This window comes from Salvelinus alpinus, chromosome 3 (assembly GCF_045679555.1).
Source record: "Salvelinus alpinus chromosome 3, SLU_Salpinus.1, whole genome shotgun sequence".
Taxonomy (NCBI): Eukaryota; Metazoa; Chordata; class Actinopteri; order Salmoniformes; family Salmonidae; genus Salvelinus; species Salvelinus alpinus.
In genome coordinates this window covers 37,370,310-37,389,132 of record NC_092088.1, presented here as the reverse complement: position 1 = coordinate 37,389,132, position 18,823 = coordinate 37,370,310, and the positions used below count along the sequence as shown (strand labels likewise).

At 41.8% G+C, this 18,823-nt stretch overlaps 1 protein-coding gene across 5 annotated transcripts in view; it reads right to left on the bottom strand.

The window, feature by feature from the left end:
• LOC139570628 (prominin-1-A-like) overlaps nt 1-18,823 on the bottom strand; it is a 34,370-nt gene that overhangs the window by 8,206 nt on the left and 7,341 nt on the right. For 3 of the 5 annotated variants that reach the window (XM_071392655.1, XM_071392657.1, XM_071392654.1), the window contains 7 exons: nt 13,876-14,202; nt 9,205-9,269; nt 7,315-7,520; nt 3,803-3,923; nt 3,022-3,085; nt 1,010-1,099; nt 585-781 (listed from right to left, as the gene is read on the bottom strand). In XM_071392655.1, coding sequence (XP_071248756.1) covers nt 585-781; nt 1,010-1,099; nt 3,022-3,085; nt 3,803-3,923; nt 7,315-7,520; nt 9,205-9,269; nt 13,876-14,119 — 987 coding nt within the window. In that variant the 5' untranslated portion in view covers nt 14,120-14,202. Of the gene's footprint in view, nt 1-584; nt 782-1,009; nt 1,100-3,021; nt 3,086-3,802; nt 3,924-7,314; nt 7,521-9,204; nt 9,270-13,875; nt 14,203-18,823 lie in introns of those variants that run through there. The other 2 variants (XM_071392658.1, XM_071392659.1) reach the window with 2 other exon arrangements.

Genomic DNA, 18,823 nt, shown 5'->3' with positions numbered 1-18,823 from the left:
GTGTGTGCGTATATATATATATATATATATATTATGAACTGTCATTTTCCTGAAACCCAAGCCTCTATTTGTGGTAGCTTGTTTGAGAAAGCGGGGAGAGGAGGGGAGAGAATTAACCCACAAACAGACTCAGCGTGCGTCAGCAACAGTAGAGTGGGAGGAGGAGGAACACCCTGAAACCTGATGTCATAAGACATTTCCACATAACTAATTTGCCTGTGTCATATCCACCCCATTAACTTCTGCTGCAAGACCAGCACACACAACCACAACCACACAAAATCACAAGGCCACACACACTGTCCACAACCACACGACCAGACACACATTGTACCATGAACACACGAGAAAGCCAGGTGTTTCAGCTCGATTGTGTTTAGCAAAAGGCCTGAATTGTTCTTTATCAAGAACAAACCAGTAAGATGAAAATACACACCAGTGTGTACAAGGGGATAACTGGGTTATCAGAGCTACCATGGAATTTGCATTTAATGGTGGAAAGATGAGAAGGAGGGAAGAAAAAAGGGAGGAGAGGAGAGCAAAGAGAAAAGAGAGGAGAGGCGACACAACACGATTGCACTCACAGTGATAGTGGTGTCAAATGTTAGTTTCTCTAGCTCTGACTGATAGGCAGAACACCCATTACAGTCAGGGTCTCTCAGTGTGCTGTTGATGCGGTCTCTGACAGAGGAAACATTAGCCTGGACCACAGTCACATCAGACTGGAGCTGGGTTAGAGTAGAGTTCAACCCCACCAGCAGGACACTGGTACGGTTCACCACTAGGATACAGATGCAACATACACAGAGATTAAAATGTCAGAAGATTTTTGACTTTTGAAAGCTCTTTATTAAACCATTCATGTAGAGAATTAAAATGAAACTATTTCAGAAGAGGAATACACAAACAGCCCATGCGCACACAAAGACACACACACACAGTTTAGTATATCAGAAGAGGAATTACACACAACCACACAAACGAACACACACACAGGATGGAGTTGTACCTTTGGCTATATCTCTGACAGACTTCAGGGCAGGGATCAGGGGGCCCTCTAGACTTCTCTGGATCTCTCTGCCCAGCAGAGGACCTATGTCTGGGGGAGAGACGAGAGAGAGAGAAGGTAGAGATGTATGTAATTGTTGACCAGTGTTTCTCAAATGGTGGATGGCAGTTTCTTCTGGGTCAAAACAATGATCAACATAATTGTTTCAGTGCATTTCTACTTTGCAGAACTTTTGCACGCATTGCGTGAATATCTAGAACTTGGATCATTAACTAGATTCAGCTGTGGGACAATTTTTTCTTGAGCGGTCGGGGGGCCGAAACATAATTACAAATCATTTGTAGACTGCAAATTGACAGCAAGAAGCCCAAACATATAATATTTGACTAAACATAATCATTTCAAACCTTGCTTGCATGTGTACAGTCATGGCCAAAAGTTTTGAGAATGACACAGATATACATTTTCACAAAGTCTACTGCCTCAGTTTGTATGATGCCAATTTGCATATACTCCAGAATGTTATGAAGAGTGATCAGATGAATTACAATTAATTGCAAAAGGACCAGCTGACATCATGTCAGTGATTCTCTCGTTAACACAGGTGTGAGTGTTGACGAGGACAAGGCTGAATATCATTCTGTCATGCTGATTGAGTTTGAATAACAGACTGGAAGCTTCAAAAGGAGGGTAGTGCTTGGAATCATTGTTCTTCCTCTGTAAACCATTGTTACCTGCAAGGAAACACGTGTCGTCATAATTTCTTTGCACAAAAAGGGCTTCACAGGCAAGGATATTGCTGCCGGTAAGATTGCACCTAAATCAACCATTTATCGGCTCATCAAGAACTACAAAGAGAGCGGTTCAATTGTTGTGAAGAAGGCTTCATGGCGCCCAAGAAAGTCCAGCAAGCGCCAGGACCGTCTCCTAAAGTTCGGGGCACCACTAGTACAGAGCTTGCTCAGCAGGCAGGTGAGAGTGAATCTGCACGCACAGTGAGGCGAAGACATTTGGAGGATGGCCCGATGTCCAGAAGGGCAGCAAAGAAGCCACTTCTCTCCAGGAAAAACATCAGGGACAGACTGATATTCTGCAAAAGGTACAGGGATTGGACTGTTGAAGACTGGGGTAAAGTCATTTTCTCTGATGAATCCCCTTTCCGATTGTTTGAGGCATCCGGAAAAAAGCTTGTCCGGAGAAGACAAGGTGAGCGTTACCATCAGTCGTGTGTCATACCAACAGTAAAGCATCCTGAGACCATTCATGTGTGGGGTTGCTTCTGCCAAGGGAGTTGGCTCACTCACAGTTTTGCCTAAGAACACAGCCATGAATAAAGAATGGTACCAACACATCCTCCGAGAGCAACTTCTCCCAACCATCCAGGAACAGTTTGGTGATGAACAATGCCTTTTCCAGCATGATGGAGCACCTTGCCATAAGGCAAAAGTGATAACTAAGTGGCTCGGGGAACAAAACATCAATATTTTGGGTCCATGGCCAGGAAACTCCCCAGACCTTAATCCCATTGAGAATTTGTGGTCAATCCTCAAGAGGGACAAACAAAAACCCACAAATTCTGACAAACTCCAAGCATTGTTTGTGCAAAAATGGGCTGGCATCAGTTAGGATGTGGCCCAGAAGTTAATTGACAGCATGCCAGGGCGGATTGCAGAGGTCTTGAAAAAGAAGGGTCAACACTGCAAATATTGACTCTTTGCATCAACTTCATGTAATTGTCAATAAAAACCTTTGAAACTTATGAAATGCTTGTAATTATACTTCAGTATTCCATAGTAACATCTGACAAATATCTAAAGACACTGAAGCAGCAAACTTTGTGAAAATTAATATTTGTGTCATTCTCAAAACTTTTGGCCACGACTGTATACAATCATGTCTCTCTATGATGCTTGAGGATACTTCAGAACAGATTTCCAAATGTAAAATCATTTGGAGCTGTTTCTTTTGCCTGTTCGTGAACCCTGATCTCAAAGCTCAGGTACAGTACTTACCATTGAGGCTTCTGGTAACCTCATCTACTGTCTTATTGCTCTCTATCAGCACACTGTCAATTTGCTGATGAGACACAGGAGACAAACACACTTAGACACAGGAGAGACGACAAAAAGAAGAGAAGACATAAACTTGCACTCCCTCAAACACATTTAAATAGAAAGACAAACTATGCACCGAAACATCAAAGCCACTTCCGATTTACCACACAACCCTGCCCGACCATTAGCTTATCCCTCTCTTCCCTCCCCCTCTCTACATCCTCTCTTCCCCTCTCTCCCTTTCTCTGAGTCTCTCCGATTCAGAGGGGTTGGGTTAAATGCAGAAGACACATTTAAGTTGAATGTATTCAGTTGTACAACTGACTAGGTATCCCCCTTTCCCTTTCTCTCTCTGCCTTCTCCCACCCTCATGTCCCATCTCCCTCTGTTGTATCAGATACAAGTGTTCACAGTGCAGACAAACAATTTTTTTAAACTTTTATTTAACTAGGCAACTCTCTCTCTCTCTCTCTCTCTCTATCTTCTGTTGTGTGTCAACAGAAGATAAGTGACATGCCATCCAAGTAATTTATTACAGGATACTTAACAGAAGAGAATATGGAATGTTTTTAATAAATGTGTGTAACCATTCAAAAATATCCAGTTGCTACTTTTAGCTATATCTATTGTTTTATAAACCAAAAAACTAAACTGGTCTTACTTCTACTTCATTTATTATTTTGGTTTTCCCTTCTGAAAATAATAGGAACGTTCTCTCTCACAACACACACACACTTACCTGTGGGACAGCGGTGAGGTAGGTTTGGAGGTTGTCCAGGTTATTGTTGAGTTCTACAGAGCTGCCCTCGACACTCACTTTCAGTAACTGGTTAGTGAAGAACATGCAGATGTTCCCTGCACTACACACACACACATAAGCACACACATACACACATACATGAATGCACGCACACAAACACACAGAAAATGTAGTTTGTTTCACTTCATATCCAAATACACTCCCCTCTACATGTATTTGGACAGTGAAGCTAAACATTATTATTTGGCTCTATACTCCAGCATTTTGGATTTCAGATCAAATGTTTAATATTAAGCAACAATACAGAATGTACCTTTTATTTGTGAGTATTTTCATACATAACAGTTTTGCCGTTTAGAAATGAAAGCACTTCATGTATCTAGTCCTCCCATGTGAAGAAGTTTGGACAAATTCACTTATAGGGTATTAAAGTAGTCAAAAAGGTTAGTATTTGGTCCCATATTCCTTGCACGCAACAACTACCTCAAACTTCTGACACTACAAACTCATTGAATGCATTTGCAGTTTGTTTTGGGTTATGTTTTGCCCAATAGTATCTGAATGGTGAATGATGACTGGAGTCATTTTCTTTCTAAGTGAGTGGATAAGATGGTTGTAAATGAATCATGATAAGGCCATAATTAAGAAAAACCATGAATGAGTAAGAAAGCTACAGAGGCTACAACAAAACATGCAAACCTACAACAAAACAACAAAACATGCATTACCAATAACATGGGAGGTTTGGATTTTTGGAGGGTATGAGCTTTGTTCCTCTGTAACCTTATCACTCATCAATATTCACGATCCATCCATGATTATCCATAATCAGGGTAGCATCCACAAGAATGTAGAACACATGAACCTTCTATTCTTACTTACGATAAAAGTGACTCCAAAATGGCACACAAGACATCGAAAACTCAACCAAAACAAACCACAAATGCATCCAATAAGTTTGTAGAGTCATAAACTTGGTTTAGTCATTGTGTGCAAAGAATATGGGACCAAATACTAAACTTTTCCCTACGTTAATACACAATAATTGAATTTGTCAAAATACTTAGGATTTCTTCAAATGGGGGGTCTAGATACATAAAGTGCTTTCATTTTTAACTTCTTATGGCTGCGGGGCAGTATTGAGTAGCTTGGATGAAAAGGTGCCCAGAGTAAACTGCCTGCTCCTCAGTCCCAGTTGCTAATATATGCATATTATTAGTATATTTGGATAGAAAACACTCTGAAGTTTCTAAAACTGTTTGAATGATGTCTGTGAGTATAACAGAACTCATATGGCAGGCAAAAACCTGAGAAAAAATCCAACCAGGAAGTGGGAAATCTGAGGTTGGTCGATTTTCAACTCAGCCCCTATCGAATACGGGTCACTTCCTAGGGCTTCCACTAGATGTCAACAGTCTTTAGAACCTTGTCTGATGCTTCTACTGTGAAGTGGGGCCGAATGAGAGGGGATTGAGTAAGGTCTACCATGACCTGAACATGCGCTGACCATGCGCGTTCATGTGAGAGCGAGCTCTGTTCTATCGCATTTCCGAAGACAAAGGAATTCTCCGGTTGGAACATTATTGAAGATTTATGTTAAAAACATCCTAAAGATTGATTCAATACATTGTTTGACATGTTTCTACTGACTGTAACAGAATTTTTTGACATTTCGTCTGCTTTTAGTGAACGCGCTTCGTGACTTTGGATTTGTTTACCAAACGCACTAACAAAAGTAGCTATTTGGACATAAATGATGGACATTACCGAACAAATCAAACATTTATTGTGGAACTGAGATTCCTGGGAGTGCATTCTGATGAAGATCATCAAAGGTAAGTGAATATTTATAATGTTATTTCTGACTTCTGTTGACTGCACAATATGGCGAATATATTTTTGTCTTGATTGGGCTCTGAGCGCCGACCTCAGATTATTGCATGGTCTGCTTTTTTGAAATCTGACACAGTGGTTGCATTAAGGAGAAGTGGATCTAAAATTCCATGTATAACACTTGATCTTTGATCAACGTTTATTATGAGTATTTCTGGAAATTGATGTGGCTCTCTGCAAAATCACCGGATGTTTTTGGAACTACTGAACATAACGCACCAATGTATACTGAGATTTATTTATATAAATATGAACTTTACCAAACAAAACATACATGTATTGTGTAACATGAAGTCCTATGAGTGTCATCTGATGAAGATCATCAAAGGTTAGTGATTAATTTTATCTCTATTTCTGCTTTTTGTGACTCCTCTCTTTGGCTGGAAAAATGGCTGTGTTTTTCTGTGATTTGGTGGTGACCTAACATAATCGTTTGTGGTTCTTTTGCTGTAAAGCCTTTTTGAAATCGGACACTGTGGTGGGATTAACAACAAGATTACCTTTAAAATGGTATAAGATACTTGTATGTTTGAGGAATTTTAATTATAAGATTTCTGTTGTTTGAATTTGGCGCCCTGCACTTTCACTGGCTGTTGTCATATCGATCCCGTTAACGGGATTGCAGCCATAAGACGTTTCTAAACGGTAAAACAGATACGTATGAAAATACCCTAAAAATACCCTGCCTTATACAGTACCAGTCAAAAAAAGGGGTTTTCTTTATTTTTACTATTTTCTACACTGTAGAATAATAGTGAATACATCAAAACTATGAAATAACACATATGGAATCATGTAGTAACCAAAAAAGTGTTAAACAAATCAAAAAATATTTTTGATTCTTCAAAGTAGCCACCCTTTGCCTTGATGACAGCTTTGCACACTCTTTGCATTCTCTCAACCAGCTTCACTTGGAATGCTTTTCCAACAGTCTTGAAGGAGTTTCCGCATATGCTGTGCACTTGTTGGCTGCTTTTCCTTCACTCTGCGGTCCAACTCATCCCAAACCATCTCAATTGGGTTGAGGTCGGGTGATTGTGGAGGCCAGGTCATCTAATGCAGCACTCCATCACTCTCCTTCTTGGTCAAACAGCCCTTACACAGCCGGGAGGTGTAAGGGCTATTCATCTTAAGAAAGCTAGGTGGAACAACCACATATTACAGTCATAGTAAGTAAAATGTTCCTCAATAATGTAGCTATGATGGTGATATTAGTTTATGATGGTGATGCTGGTATACTGGTGACCAAGCTGGTGTATGGTGGTCCAGCATGGTCTAGCTCAGGGATGGGCAACTTTGATGTGGTTGGGGCCCACAGAAAATATGAACTCATCATGAACGGCTGTAGTGGCTTGTGGGTCTGCTTACCCACATGTATACCCACACATGCAGTCAGAGCCGGCCCTAGCATTTTGGGGGCCCTATGTGATATTTTGGCCACCAGCAAAACACTGCGAAGGCTGGTCAACACGAAAACACAGTGAATGAACCATGAAAGCACAACGAAGGAACTTCATAAACACAGCGAAGGCTGGTCACCAGCAAAACCACCACCTATGCTGGTCTATGCTGTTTTTTTCAGGGTGGCACACACTTACAGTATGACTAGTGTTGTGAGTAGTGTAGCCCAGTATAATCCTCTCCTGTGACAGTGGACAGCTTTAGTCTGTTCCTGGTACATGTGTCCTCCACAGTGTCCACAGCAGCGACAGCAGGCCAGGCAGAACCCCACCAGGGGCATAAGGATAATGTACACGATCCCTATAGCAGCACACACTAGGAAACCAACTTCATAGAGAAGGACCTGAGGAGATTCATACATACACACACACACAGGTTAACACACAGAGATACACACACACACACAATTAGTAGGGTGCCTTACATAAAGCTCTCCCAGGTTACTGCCTAAAGGGTAACTTAGGAGGGAGTGTCTGTGGCTAGTACACAGAGCTTAACTTGACACACACCTCTGCCACACACACAGACACACACAGACACACACACACTGTAAAAAAAGGTTGTCCTGCTCCTCTCCTCTCTACCTAACTTCCCCTCAAGGTCCCATCAGTTTCTCTTAAGTCCCATTAGTTTGGCTGCTCAGGCTACCTAAGATATCCCTCACCCATTATAGCCCTGCCATTCCCAACCAATCAGAGCACTTGCTCAGGCTACCTAAGATATCCCTCACCCATTATAGCCCTGCCATTCCCAACCAATCAGAGCACTTGCTCAGGCTACCTAAGATATCCCTCACCCATTATAGCCCTGCCATTCCCAACCAATCAGAGCACTTGGAAATGCACATCTGGACACTGCAAGCGCCCAGGTCAGAGTGTTATCGTTGTCCGAAGGGAGAAGACGCATGTTTCTGAGGACTTTTTATTGTCGACAGTAACAGGAATGTCTGAATGTTGTGGGTGCATCGAAATGTAAGGTGCAGGGGTGTTCTATTGTGGTTTTTACATGCTGTATAACAATAGGTCATTACCACTAATTACTTCATGTTACTTTGATACGTTTCAGCCATATGATCTACTGTATGGCTGTTAGTATTATTTCATGTTAGAGTTGCCAATGCTGCTTTGCGTATTGTTTATTGTATGTAGTATTATTCTGTACTGCCATAAGCATTATTATTGCATTGGTTGCACAAGTACTTTTGCAGAAGTGGTTTAATTGTTGTATTGGTAAGCATAGTCTTTTGCATGCACATGCTAACACAGCATTTTCCATAGTGGCCTTTATTAAGGTGTTTTATTGAGCTGCCATGGGCAAGCTTCTCGAGTCATCCCAGACAGTTCTTGGAGCTTCCTCATGCACAGATGAATTCACAACCTTGTGGTGCCAGGCCAGATCAGGTGTCAGCCTGGCAGATTCTCATACAAGGCTGAAGAGAGAGGGTGCCATAAATCTGGACTCTGTAAATCCAAGTAATTAGTTTCTCTCTCTCTCCAAGAGGTGAATGTTTAAGTTTATGTTTATATTGATGCTGTGTTTATAGCCCTTTATAGACATGTAAGGGTAATGCCATTTGCCATTTATTCATGTACATATGTGTATATTGCATAGTTATAAACATTAATTAATACTGTTTACATGTGTGCATATCTTTGTCTTATAGAACCACAACAATAAGATTCCAAGTCCTTCGGGTTACTAAAATCATATAAACATCCTCAAATGGAAACAGCTGTGTCTGTGTGGTGGTGACTATCAAGAGTACAATGATGGGCCTCAACATCATGTTCTAACCGGACAGCACTATAGAGGGCAGAACCAAACTAATCAGTTATAAGTATATAGCGGGTGAGGGAATTCACAGCCCACCGCTCAGACGGGTGAGGGCATACCAGCCAACCGTTTTTACGTGGTCCTTCTAGACGGATTTAGAGACTAACAGTTTTTTTTACATGGTCCGTAGTTTCTCTGGATTTAGCGACCAAGTTATGACACACACACACATGCACACATCCATCTTTTCTTACCTCGTTGATGGTCTTCTTGTCATCGTATATATTGCCCCCTTTCTCCACTAATTTAACCAGCAGATCTAGGAGAGAAGAATGGAGAGGGAGAGAAAGAAAGGAGGAGGATCTGGATGTGTTTGTTTTTTATGACCATGTTTTTCTTTCTGCTTGCATTCTGTATTTATATTTTGATGTGTGTTTTTTCTTTCATTTATGTAATTCAGGGTTCATCTGTAAAATAGACCTTGGTCTCAGTATGACTCCCTGATGAAATAAAAGGTTAAATTCATTTTTTTAATTAAACATCAGCCAACATTCAACCAATAATGATTGGATATCACCACAAAAATATATTCAACATATAAACATCATCTGGCTTGTTCATGTGAGAGGATCTGACCTCACACTGTCAAAGGCTGTATGGAGATCAGGTGTCACATTTTACATCAACCCTCTGATCTCTCTCTCTCGCAGGTAGCCTAGTGGTTAGAGCATTGGGCCAGTAACCGAAAGGTTGCTGGATCGAATCCCAGAGCTGACAAGGTAAAAATCTGTCGTTCTGCCCCTGAGCAAGGCAGTTAACCCACGCCGAAGACGTAGATGTCGATGAAGGAAGCCCCCCACACCTCACTGATTCAGAGGGGTTGGGTTAAATGCGGAGACACATTTCAGTTGAATGCATTCAGTTGTGCAACTGACTAGGTATCTCTCTCATTCCCTCTCACTTTCTCTCGCCCTCAGTTTCTTCATCGCCCTCTCTCTCTCTTTCCCTCATTCTCTCTAACAGTGAGATCTCACACCTTCACAATACAACAATTACTCTCTATCATTATTTAATTTACTTGCAGAAATCAAACCTACTGTATGTTCTTTAGATGTAACCTAGGTTCAGGATCAGGAAACCATTAGTAACCATACCAGGGATGTGAGAACTGAGACTACCACACTGTTCCTACTCCACTGTCTTGTCTAACCCTGCACTTATGGCCGGTTATTGTTCACACAACACCAGCTGGCATTGTGAAGAGAAACTTCAGAGGAGCTCTATCGTCTAGGTGGGAAAGAGGAAATTCCGCTTTCTCATAGTCTCTCTCCATTTCTTTATTAATCTCCTGAAAGCAGATACCCAGCTGGCGTGCCATAAGACGTGTTAAAGCCCCAACTGGTACACTGTCATGTGCGTTACTTAGGGAACAGAATAGTAATCCACTTCTGAATCCTGATACCCAAGCATTCAGCCATAGAGAGAAAGGGATAGAGAATGACAGAGGGAGGAGGGTGTACCCGCCTCCACTAGGGAGCTTAGCCCACTCAGTTTTTGTTTTATGTCCCTATATTAAAAATAGCAAAAAAGTTCCAAATGATTGACTGACAGGTTGGTGAAAAATCTGTATCTCCCTGCACAATGGACAGAGTGCGCTGAGGTGTGTAGGGGGACTATGGAAAGCCACTTGGGGCAGGTTATGTATGATCCCTTTGGGTTTCAATAAAAGCTGGGGAAAAGGCTCCATCTGTGGTAGGCTAAGTGAATAAAGTGATACCGCTCCGCCTGTAATATTTGATTTATAAGGGCGGGGTCAAGTTTACCATTGAAGCAGCTTCACTCAACTCTGTCTCACACCCCACACCACTACAGAATTTATTTAGCTTCTTATCCAGCTGTAAAAAGCGTTAGTGTTATTAGCCTTCGCCTATTTAGCTAGCTCGAACCAGCTAATCTGCCACTGCCACAATGGATATCATAAATTGGCTGCGCCAAAGTACCCAAACAAAGCCAATGGAGAGCAATGAGCAGCAGTATCAAACCACCGAGGCCGCTGCCAAGCCCAGCAGCGATGATGTTGCCGAGCTCCAGCTAGCTCCGAGTGCAGAGCCTTCCCTCTCTTCCACAAATGCCGCCAGGATAATGGCTCCACAGCCCCCTCCACAGCCGACTGTTCCTGACGATCTTGGAACAGAGGAGCAAGCCCAGGTTAGCCTAGAATCCTACCATAGCCTAAGGTTATCTATTTTAAAACGTTCGTTTAATAGCAACTGGTTCATAGGAAGAGAGTGGCTGGAATACTCGGTTACTGCAGATGCAACATTTTGTTTCCCACGTCGAAAGTTCTGTGTTGGGTCCAATGCTAACGCAAACAAGGCCTTCGCCCAAGTCGGGTATTCTAACTGGAAGCATGCTATTGATAGTTCCAAAGGATTTTCTGGGCACGCATCAAACAAAGAGCGTTTGAAATGCACTGCATTGCGAGTACTGAGATGTCAACACTTGTTAAGAAATCGCATGTATGTGTTTCGGCGACTGTTGACATTATTGAATGTCTTGTTTCAAACCAGCAACCACTGAGGAGGTATTGGACGCAATAGAGTCAAGAGGAGAGGGGGGCAGTATACTTTTTCTGTCCATGATGGAATATACTCTCTGAATAGACAAGGTTAGTTTTAATACAAATCGTTATTTAGTGTGTAGAGTGCTGTCCATGGTGCCGATAGAGCGGAGCGGAGATTTTGCGCCAACCTGTTACTTATTGGTCAAAAGCATTTGAACTTTTATGTTTATTGTGGTATAGCGTGATATAAGCAGAATTCAATATAATTCCAACGCAATATCCCAAATGATGCCCCAGGGTATAGCTACAGATCGTATGTTTAATCAAATAACTAGACAATCTATTAGGGTTTTCGTGGTTGTAAATGGAACTGTACATATTGGAAACTTGTTTATGGTAGTCTGGCCATTGCTTAAATGATTACGTGTGTCGAATTTGATTTACAGAAGTGTATTTTGCCGTATCACAACGTGTTGCTGAACTCATGAGCGAGCTGCATTATATTCCATGTTTGAAGCGGGAAATTATAGCCCTGTTTATTTGGGAAGACAACTGTGCATGGCTGCATTCCGCTGTAGTAGGCTGTTTTGCTTATTTGGATCTCCATTCGCATTTTTTTTACTGTGTCTGTTTACTGTTAATGTAACTAGCCTAAATATAGATTGTGTCATGCCTTTATCGATCTGACATTTTGTTTTACTAGGCCTACTACTACTTGATACCACTGTTTTGTTCAGTTCGCATTCATTCGTTCGTTCACATTCGCAGTTGTGTCGGTATTCTACGTCAAACTGCTATTCAGTATTTTTGTTTGCATGCATGAATAACTAGGCTACTACTTTCAGCGTTTCGTTTGCATTATTTTGGTAAGACAGCTATTACAAACAACCTATCTATCTTGTAGCCTGTATTCTTTACCAAAACAGCCTTACTTTAGTGTGTACGGCACTAGGCACTGTCCATTGTTCTGATATAGCGCAGCGGAGATAGGTTGTCACGAAATCTGTAGCCTGACTGTCACTTCAAAAGCACTCAATGATCTTGGAGCCTGGGCATTTGAACTTTAGGTTTATTGTAGTATAACGTGATATAAGCAGAATTCAATATAATTCCAATGCAAGAACCCCCAAAATGTTGCCCCCTCGCCGATTTCAATTGCCCCATTAGTCACTTTATCCTGGACCCAGATATACAGTACCAGTCAAAAGTTTGGACACACCTCTTTAGTTTTACTATTGTAGAATAATAGTGAAGACATCACAAAACTATGAAATAACACATATGGAATCATGTAGTAACCAAAAAAGTGTTAAACAAACCAAAATATATTTTAGATTTTAGATTCTTAAAAGTAGCCACCCTTTGCCTTAATGACAGCTTTGCACACTCTTGGCATTCTCTCAACCAGCTTCACCTGGAATGCTTTTCCAACAGTCTTGAAGGAGTTCCCACCTATGCTGAGCACTTGTTGGCTGCTTTTCCTTCACTCTGCGGTCCAACTCATCCCAAACCATCTCAATTGGGTTGAGGTCTGGTGATTGTGGAGGCCAAGTCATCTGAAGCAGCACTCCATCACTCTCTTTCTTGGTCAAATAGCCCTTACACAGCCTGGAGGTGTGTTGGGTCATTGTCCTGTTGAAAAACAAATTATTGTCCCACTAAGCGCAAACCAGATGGGATGGCGTATCGCTGCAGAATGCTGTGGTTGCCATGCTGGTTAAGTGTGCTTTGAATTCTAAATATATCACAGACAGTGTCACCAGCAAAGCACCCCCACACCATCACACCTCCTCCTCCATGCTTCACGGTGGGAACTACACATGCGGAGATCATCCGTTCACCTACTCTGCGTCTCACAAAGACACGGCAGTTGGAATCAACATTTTCAAATTTGGACTCATCAGACCAAAAGGACAGATTTCTACCGGTCTAATGTCCATTGCTCGTGTTTCTTGGCCCACACAAGTCTCTTCTTCTTATTGGCATCCTTTAGTAGTAGTTTCTTCGCAGCAGTTCAACCATGAAGCCTGATTCATGCAGTGTCCTTTGAACAGTTGATGTTGAGATGTGTCTGTTACTTGAACTCTATGAAGCATTTATTTGGGCTGCAATTCTGAGGCTGGTATACTTAAATATGCTCTATGCAGAAATCGCTCTGCAAATGGGTGAAAGCCCAGGTATTTATATGAGATTTACATAGTGGCTACACACACCTGGCTAGGTCAAAATGAGCTCAATATGATCAAAACACTGCTGTAGAAAAGCAGCGTTGTCCGATTATGCTACAGTTTCTTTTACTATGGCACCCTATTCCCTTTATATAGTACACTACTTTTGACCAGATGTATGCACCGAGACTGACCTTTGGGGAAGGGGTTGGGCTGGACGGTGTGGAGGAAGGACTGGACGACCCCGGACATGAAGCCTGTGTCTGCTCCTGGGATTGACTGGTACTGTGTTTGGATCAGGTTCAAGGGAGAGACTCCCTTAGGACAGGTGGCAGGGAGAGGCAGGGCCAAGCTGGACCCCAGTAACAGAGCCCCGATCCAGGCCAACACCACCCTGGCGCAGCCCCCCAACCTCCAAACACTCCTACATGCTCCCATCACTGCAACTAGAGATAGGACTGGAAGGTGGGCTAGGGTAAGGCTGGAGAATGTAGAGTGGCACTATCTCTGTATTGATGGGCCTGCAAACACAAAGCAGAGACATTGGGGTGGGAGTGGAAACACACAAGTAAAGAGATTGTTGTGAAAGGGTGCAGTCACTGGAAAGTAAATGCATTCATATTGTAATTGTAAGAAAACTAGCATTGAGGGAAACCATAAATGTGACCACAAGTGAAGCCGGTTTCCGGTTCCGGTGACATGCATTGATATGCCTTATCGTTTCTTTCTATTGCAAAATTATTGTTTTCTAAAAATGTAAATTGTTAACCCCATATTAAGGTGTAGGACTTTAACATAAAAAATTTGCAGGTCTTTTTGGCTCCAGCAGATAGCATAATCTGCCCATCCACAATTCACCTGTGGGAACATGGCGCCTTTCACCAGACAACAGAAAGAGCTGGCCGCTACTATCCGATAGATTGTTCGTAAAGAGATTATCTCTGCCCTCGATTTGCAATTAAAACCTGTAAATGAATCACTCACATTGCTCTCTTCTAAAGTGGATGCCTATTCAACTAAAGTGTAAAGTCTGGAGAAGGTGGCCCGTGAGGCTCCGTGACCTGGAAACAGCGCGAGCTTTAGCTCTACAAATCTACAAAAAGATCAAACGGAATCACTTGAAATTCATTCCCGTAAATTCAATGTGCGGGTTAAAGGACTTGAAACTTGCGTGGAAGCAGGCAACCCAACTTCATTCATGGGAAATATTTTCTATTAACTGTTCGGGCAGAAGAAGTTGGGTTCCATGCCGCTAATTAACATTGTGCACCACGCGGTCCTCTCCGGAATGGTTCTCGCTGTATGATTGTACGAACGAATCCACAGTTTTGAAGTCAAACGGCAAATTGTTCGCCTTGCAGCAGAATCGGGATCTCTGACCTACGCGGAGAAGAGGATCAGCATCTACCCAGACTTGAGTGCCGAACTGCTAAAACGGAGGGTGACCTACAATGAGCTGAGATCCCAGCTATGCAAGCTAAATCTGAGATGTGGCTTCATCCAACCGGTAAAACTCATCTTGACCTTCCAGAACACAACACACTGCCAAAGAAAGCTAAACACTTCTAGAATCACCTCAAAACTACATCAAACCTAACACACAAGCAGACGAGTCGACAGATGGAACCACATTATGACTGGCTCAATATTCAGGTATGCTATCCATATACTCACACATCCCAGCTCTCAGCATAATTTGTAAAAATTCGTTCCCAAATTAAACTGCCTCGTACTCAATTCTAGCTCGTACAATATGCATATTATTATTACTATTGGATAGAAAACACTTTCTAGTTTCTAAAACCATTTGAATTATATCTGTGAGTAAAACAGAACTCAAGTTGCAGCTAACTTCCTGTCAGGAAGTGAGAAATCTGAAATCGATGCTCTGTTCCAGGGTCAGTTTATTAAATTGCATGTGATCTATGAGTCGACATGCACTGCATACGATTTCCCCTAGATGTCAGTAAGCAGTGAGAATTGGAATGGTGTTGCTAGGCAGATCTGAGGCCATATAAAGGCTCATGGAACCGGGGGTGCACTCTTTTCAACGTTCGTCATGGCGCAAAGGAGGACCTCAGGATGGCATTCTGAAAAGCTCTCGTTATAGGCCTTAGATATATCCGGCTCTGGTTTTATTCGATATAGGTGTTAAAGACATCATAATGTAGTTATTTTAAACCGAGTTATATCAGTTTATATCAGTATATTGCGATTTTCGGATATTTCTTTGTCCTGCGTTATGAAGAGTTGGGCACGTCTGGGCCACATAGCTAATGTTTGCTGCTAATTCCTAAGTTGAAGACGGCAATCTACAACCGAGCAACGATGATTCTGGACAAAGGACCACTTGCACAAGATTCTGAAAAAGTAAGAACTATTTATGATGTTAATTCGTTGTTCTGTTGAAAAATGTAAAACTATTATTCGGCCATTAATTTCGGTGCGGTCTCGCTTTAGCGCACGCTGTATGTCGTAGTAACGTTAGTTTTAAAAATCTAACACAGCGGTTGCATTAAGAACTAATGTATCTTTCATTTGCTGTCCAACCTGTATTTTTTAGTCAAGTTTATGATTAGTTATTGATTAGATTAGGTGCCTCTCCCAAGATTTCTCCCGACATTTTGTTGGCAGCTTGGCTACTATTCTCATTGTATAACCACGATTTGTGCCGCTAAATATGCACATTTTCGAACAAACAATATATGTATTGTGTAATATGATGTTATAGGACTGTCATCTGAAGAAGTTTGAGAAGGTTAGTGAAAAAATTAATATATTTTGCTGGTTTATTCGTTATCGCTACTGTTGGCTTGAATCTATGCTGTTGTGTGGTTGGCTATTGTAGTAAGCTAATATAATGCTAAATTGTGTTTTCGCTGTAAAACACTTAAAGAATCTGAAATATTGGCTGGATTCACAAGATCTTTGTCTTTCATTTGCTGTACGCTGTGTATTTTTCATAAATGTTTTATGATGTGTATTTAGGTAATTCACGTTTGCTCTCTGTAGTTATTCTAGTTGCTTTGGTGAGAGTTGTGATGGTGGCTGCAATGTAAAACTATGATTTATACCTGAAATATGCACATTTTTCGAACAAAACATATGCTATACAATAAATATGTTATCAGACTGTCATCTGATGAAGTTGTTTCTTGGTTAGTGACTATTTATATCTTTATTTGGTCGAATTTGTGATAGCTACCTATGCAGGAAAAAAATGGTGGGGGAAAAAAGTTGTGTCTTTTGCTATGGTGGTTAGCTAATAGAAATACATATTGTGTCTTCCCTGTAAAACATTTTAAAAATCAGAAATGATGGCTGGATTCACAAGATGTGTATCTTTCATCTGGTGTCTTGGACTTGTGATTTCATGATATTTAGATGCTAGTATTTACTTGTGGCGCTATGCTAGGCTATGCTAGTCAGCTTTTTTACTGATGAGGGTGCTCCCGGATCCGGGATTGTGACCAAGTAGAGGTTATTAAGAGCTTCAACTTCCTTGGTGTCCACATCACCAACAAACTAGAATGGTCCACAAACACACCAAGACAGTCGTGAAGAGGGCACGACAAAGCCTATTCAGGAAACTACAAATATTTCGTATGGGTCCTCAGATCCTCAAAAGGTTCAACAGCTGCAACATCAAGAGCATCCTGACTGGTTGCATTACTGCTTGGTATGGCAACTGCTCGGCCTCCAACCGCAAGGCACTACAGAGAGAAGTAAGTACGGCCCAGTACGTCACTGGGGCTAAGCTGCCTGCCATCCAGGACCTCTACACCAGGCGGTGTCAGAGGAAGGCCCTAAAAATAGACTGTTTACTCTGCTACCGCATGGCAAGCGGTACCGGAGCGCCAAGTCTAGGTCCAAAAGGCTTCTCAACAGCTTTTATCCCCAAGCCATAAGACTCCTGAACAGCTAATCAAATGGCTACCCGGACTATGCATTGTGTCCAGCCACCTATTTTTTTTAACTTAAACTGCACTGTTGGTTAAGAGCTTAAGAGCTTGTAAGTAAGCATTTCACTGTAAGGTCTACACCTGTTGTATTCGGCGCACGTGACAAATAAACTTTGATTTGATTTGACTGTGGCTTCCTTGTGGGGTTACAACGCATTGAATCTCTACATGGGCAAAATATGGCAATATAAATTGGAAGTTTATTCCCCTACTATTTTTGCTACTGGTAATGAAAGATGGCCAGTCCCATGTGGGCTACCATACAATTGCTTTTATTTAATTATATATATTTTTTTATTGCTGGCCCCCTTTGTTTCGAGCAGGCTATTGAATCTATCTCCCGGGGAGGACTTTGCCTACAGGCCACTATGAATTAGTGTGAAGATTGTAGACTGCATTTCTTTCACATAGCCTCCTCTTTTTATTTTCTTATTTTTTTGACATAGTATGGACATTGTCGACGTTTAATTCAATAAGACAAAAACTGTGAAAGGAGAGTTGAAAATAAAGAGAACGGAGGGCCAGAAAAGTAATGTTTGGAAAGTATTTGGTGAAGTGGTAGGAGGATGATAACAGTGCCGGCTATGTTATGTGTGATGATTGTGAGGCGCTATACAAATTCGACAGTCACAAGACAGGACTTCAAATAGGCCTATGGCATGTCAAGGGAACTGTAGATTGTTTAGCTAGGTAAAATTCAAACTGTAAAATTCAAACTGCTTGAAAGATGTTGGTATTACAGACTCAGACAGGGAGAGGTTGAAAATGTCAGTGAAGACACTTGCCAGTTGGTCAGCGCATTCTCGGAGCACACGTCCTGGTAATCCGTCTGGCCCTGCGGCCTTGTGAATGTTAACCTGTTTAAAGGTCTTACTCACATCGGCTGCGGAGAGACAGTCGTCCGGAACAGCTGCTCTCATGCATGTTTCAGTGTTAACTTGCCTCAAAGCGAGCATAGAAGTAATATAGCTTGTCTGGTAGGCTCATGTCACTAGGCAGGTCTCAGCTGTGCTTCCCTTTATAGTCTGTAATAGTTTGCAAGCCCTGCCACATCTGACGAGCGTCGGAGCCGGTGTAGTACTATTCGAACTTAGTGCTGTATTGATGCTTTGCCAGTGTGATGATTTATCGGAGGGCATAGCAGGATTTCTTATAAGCTTCCGGGTTAGAGTCCCGCTCC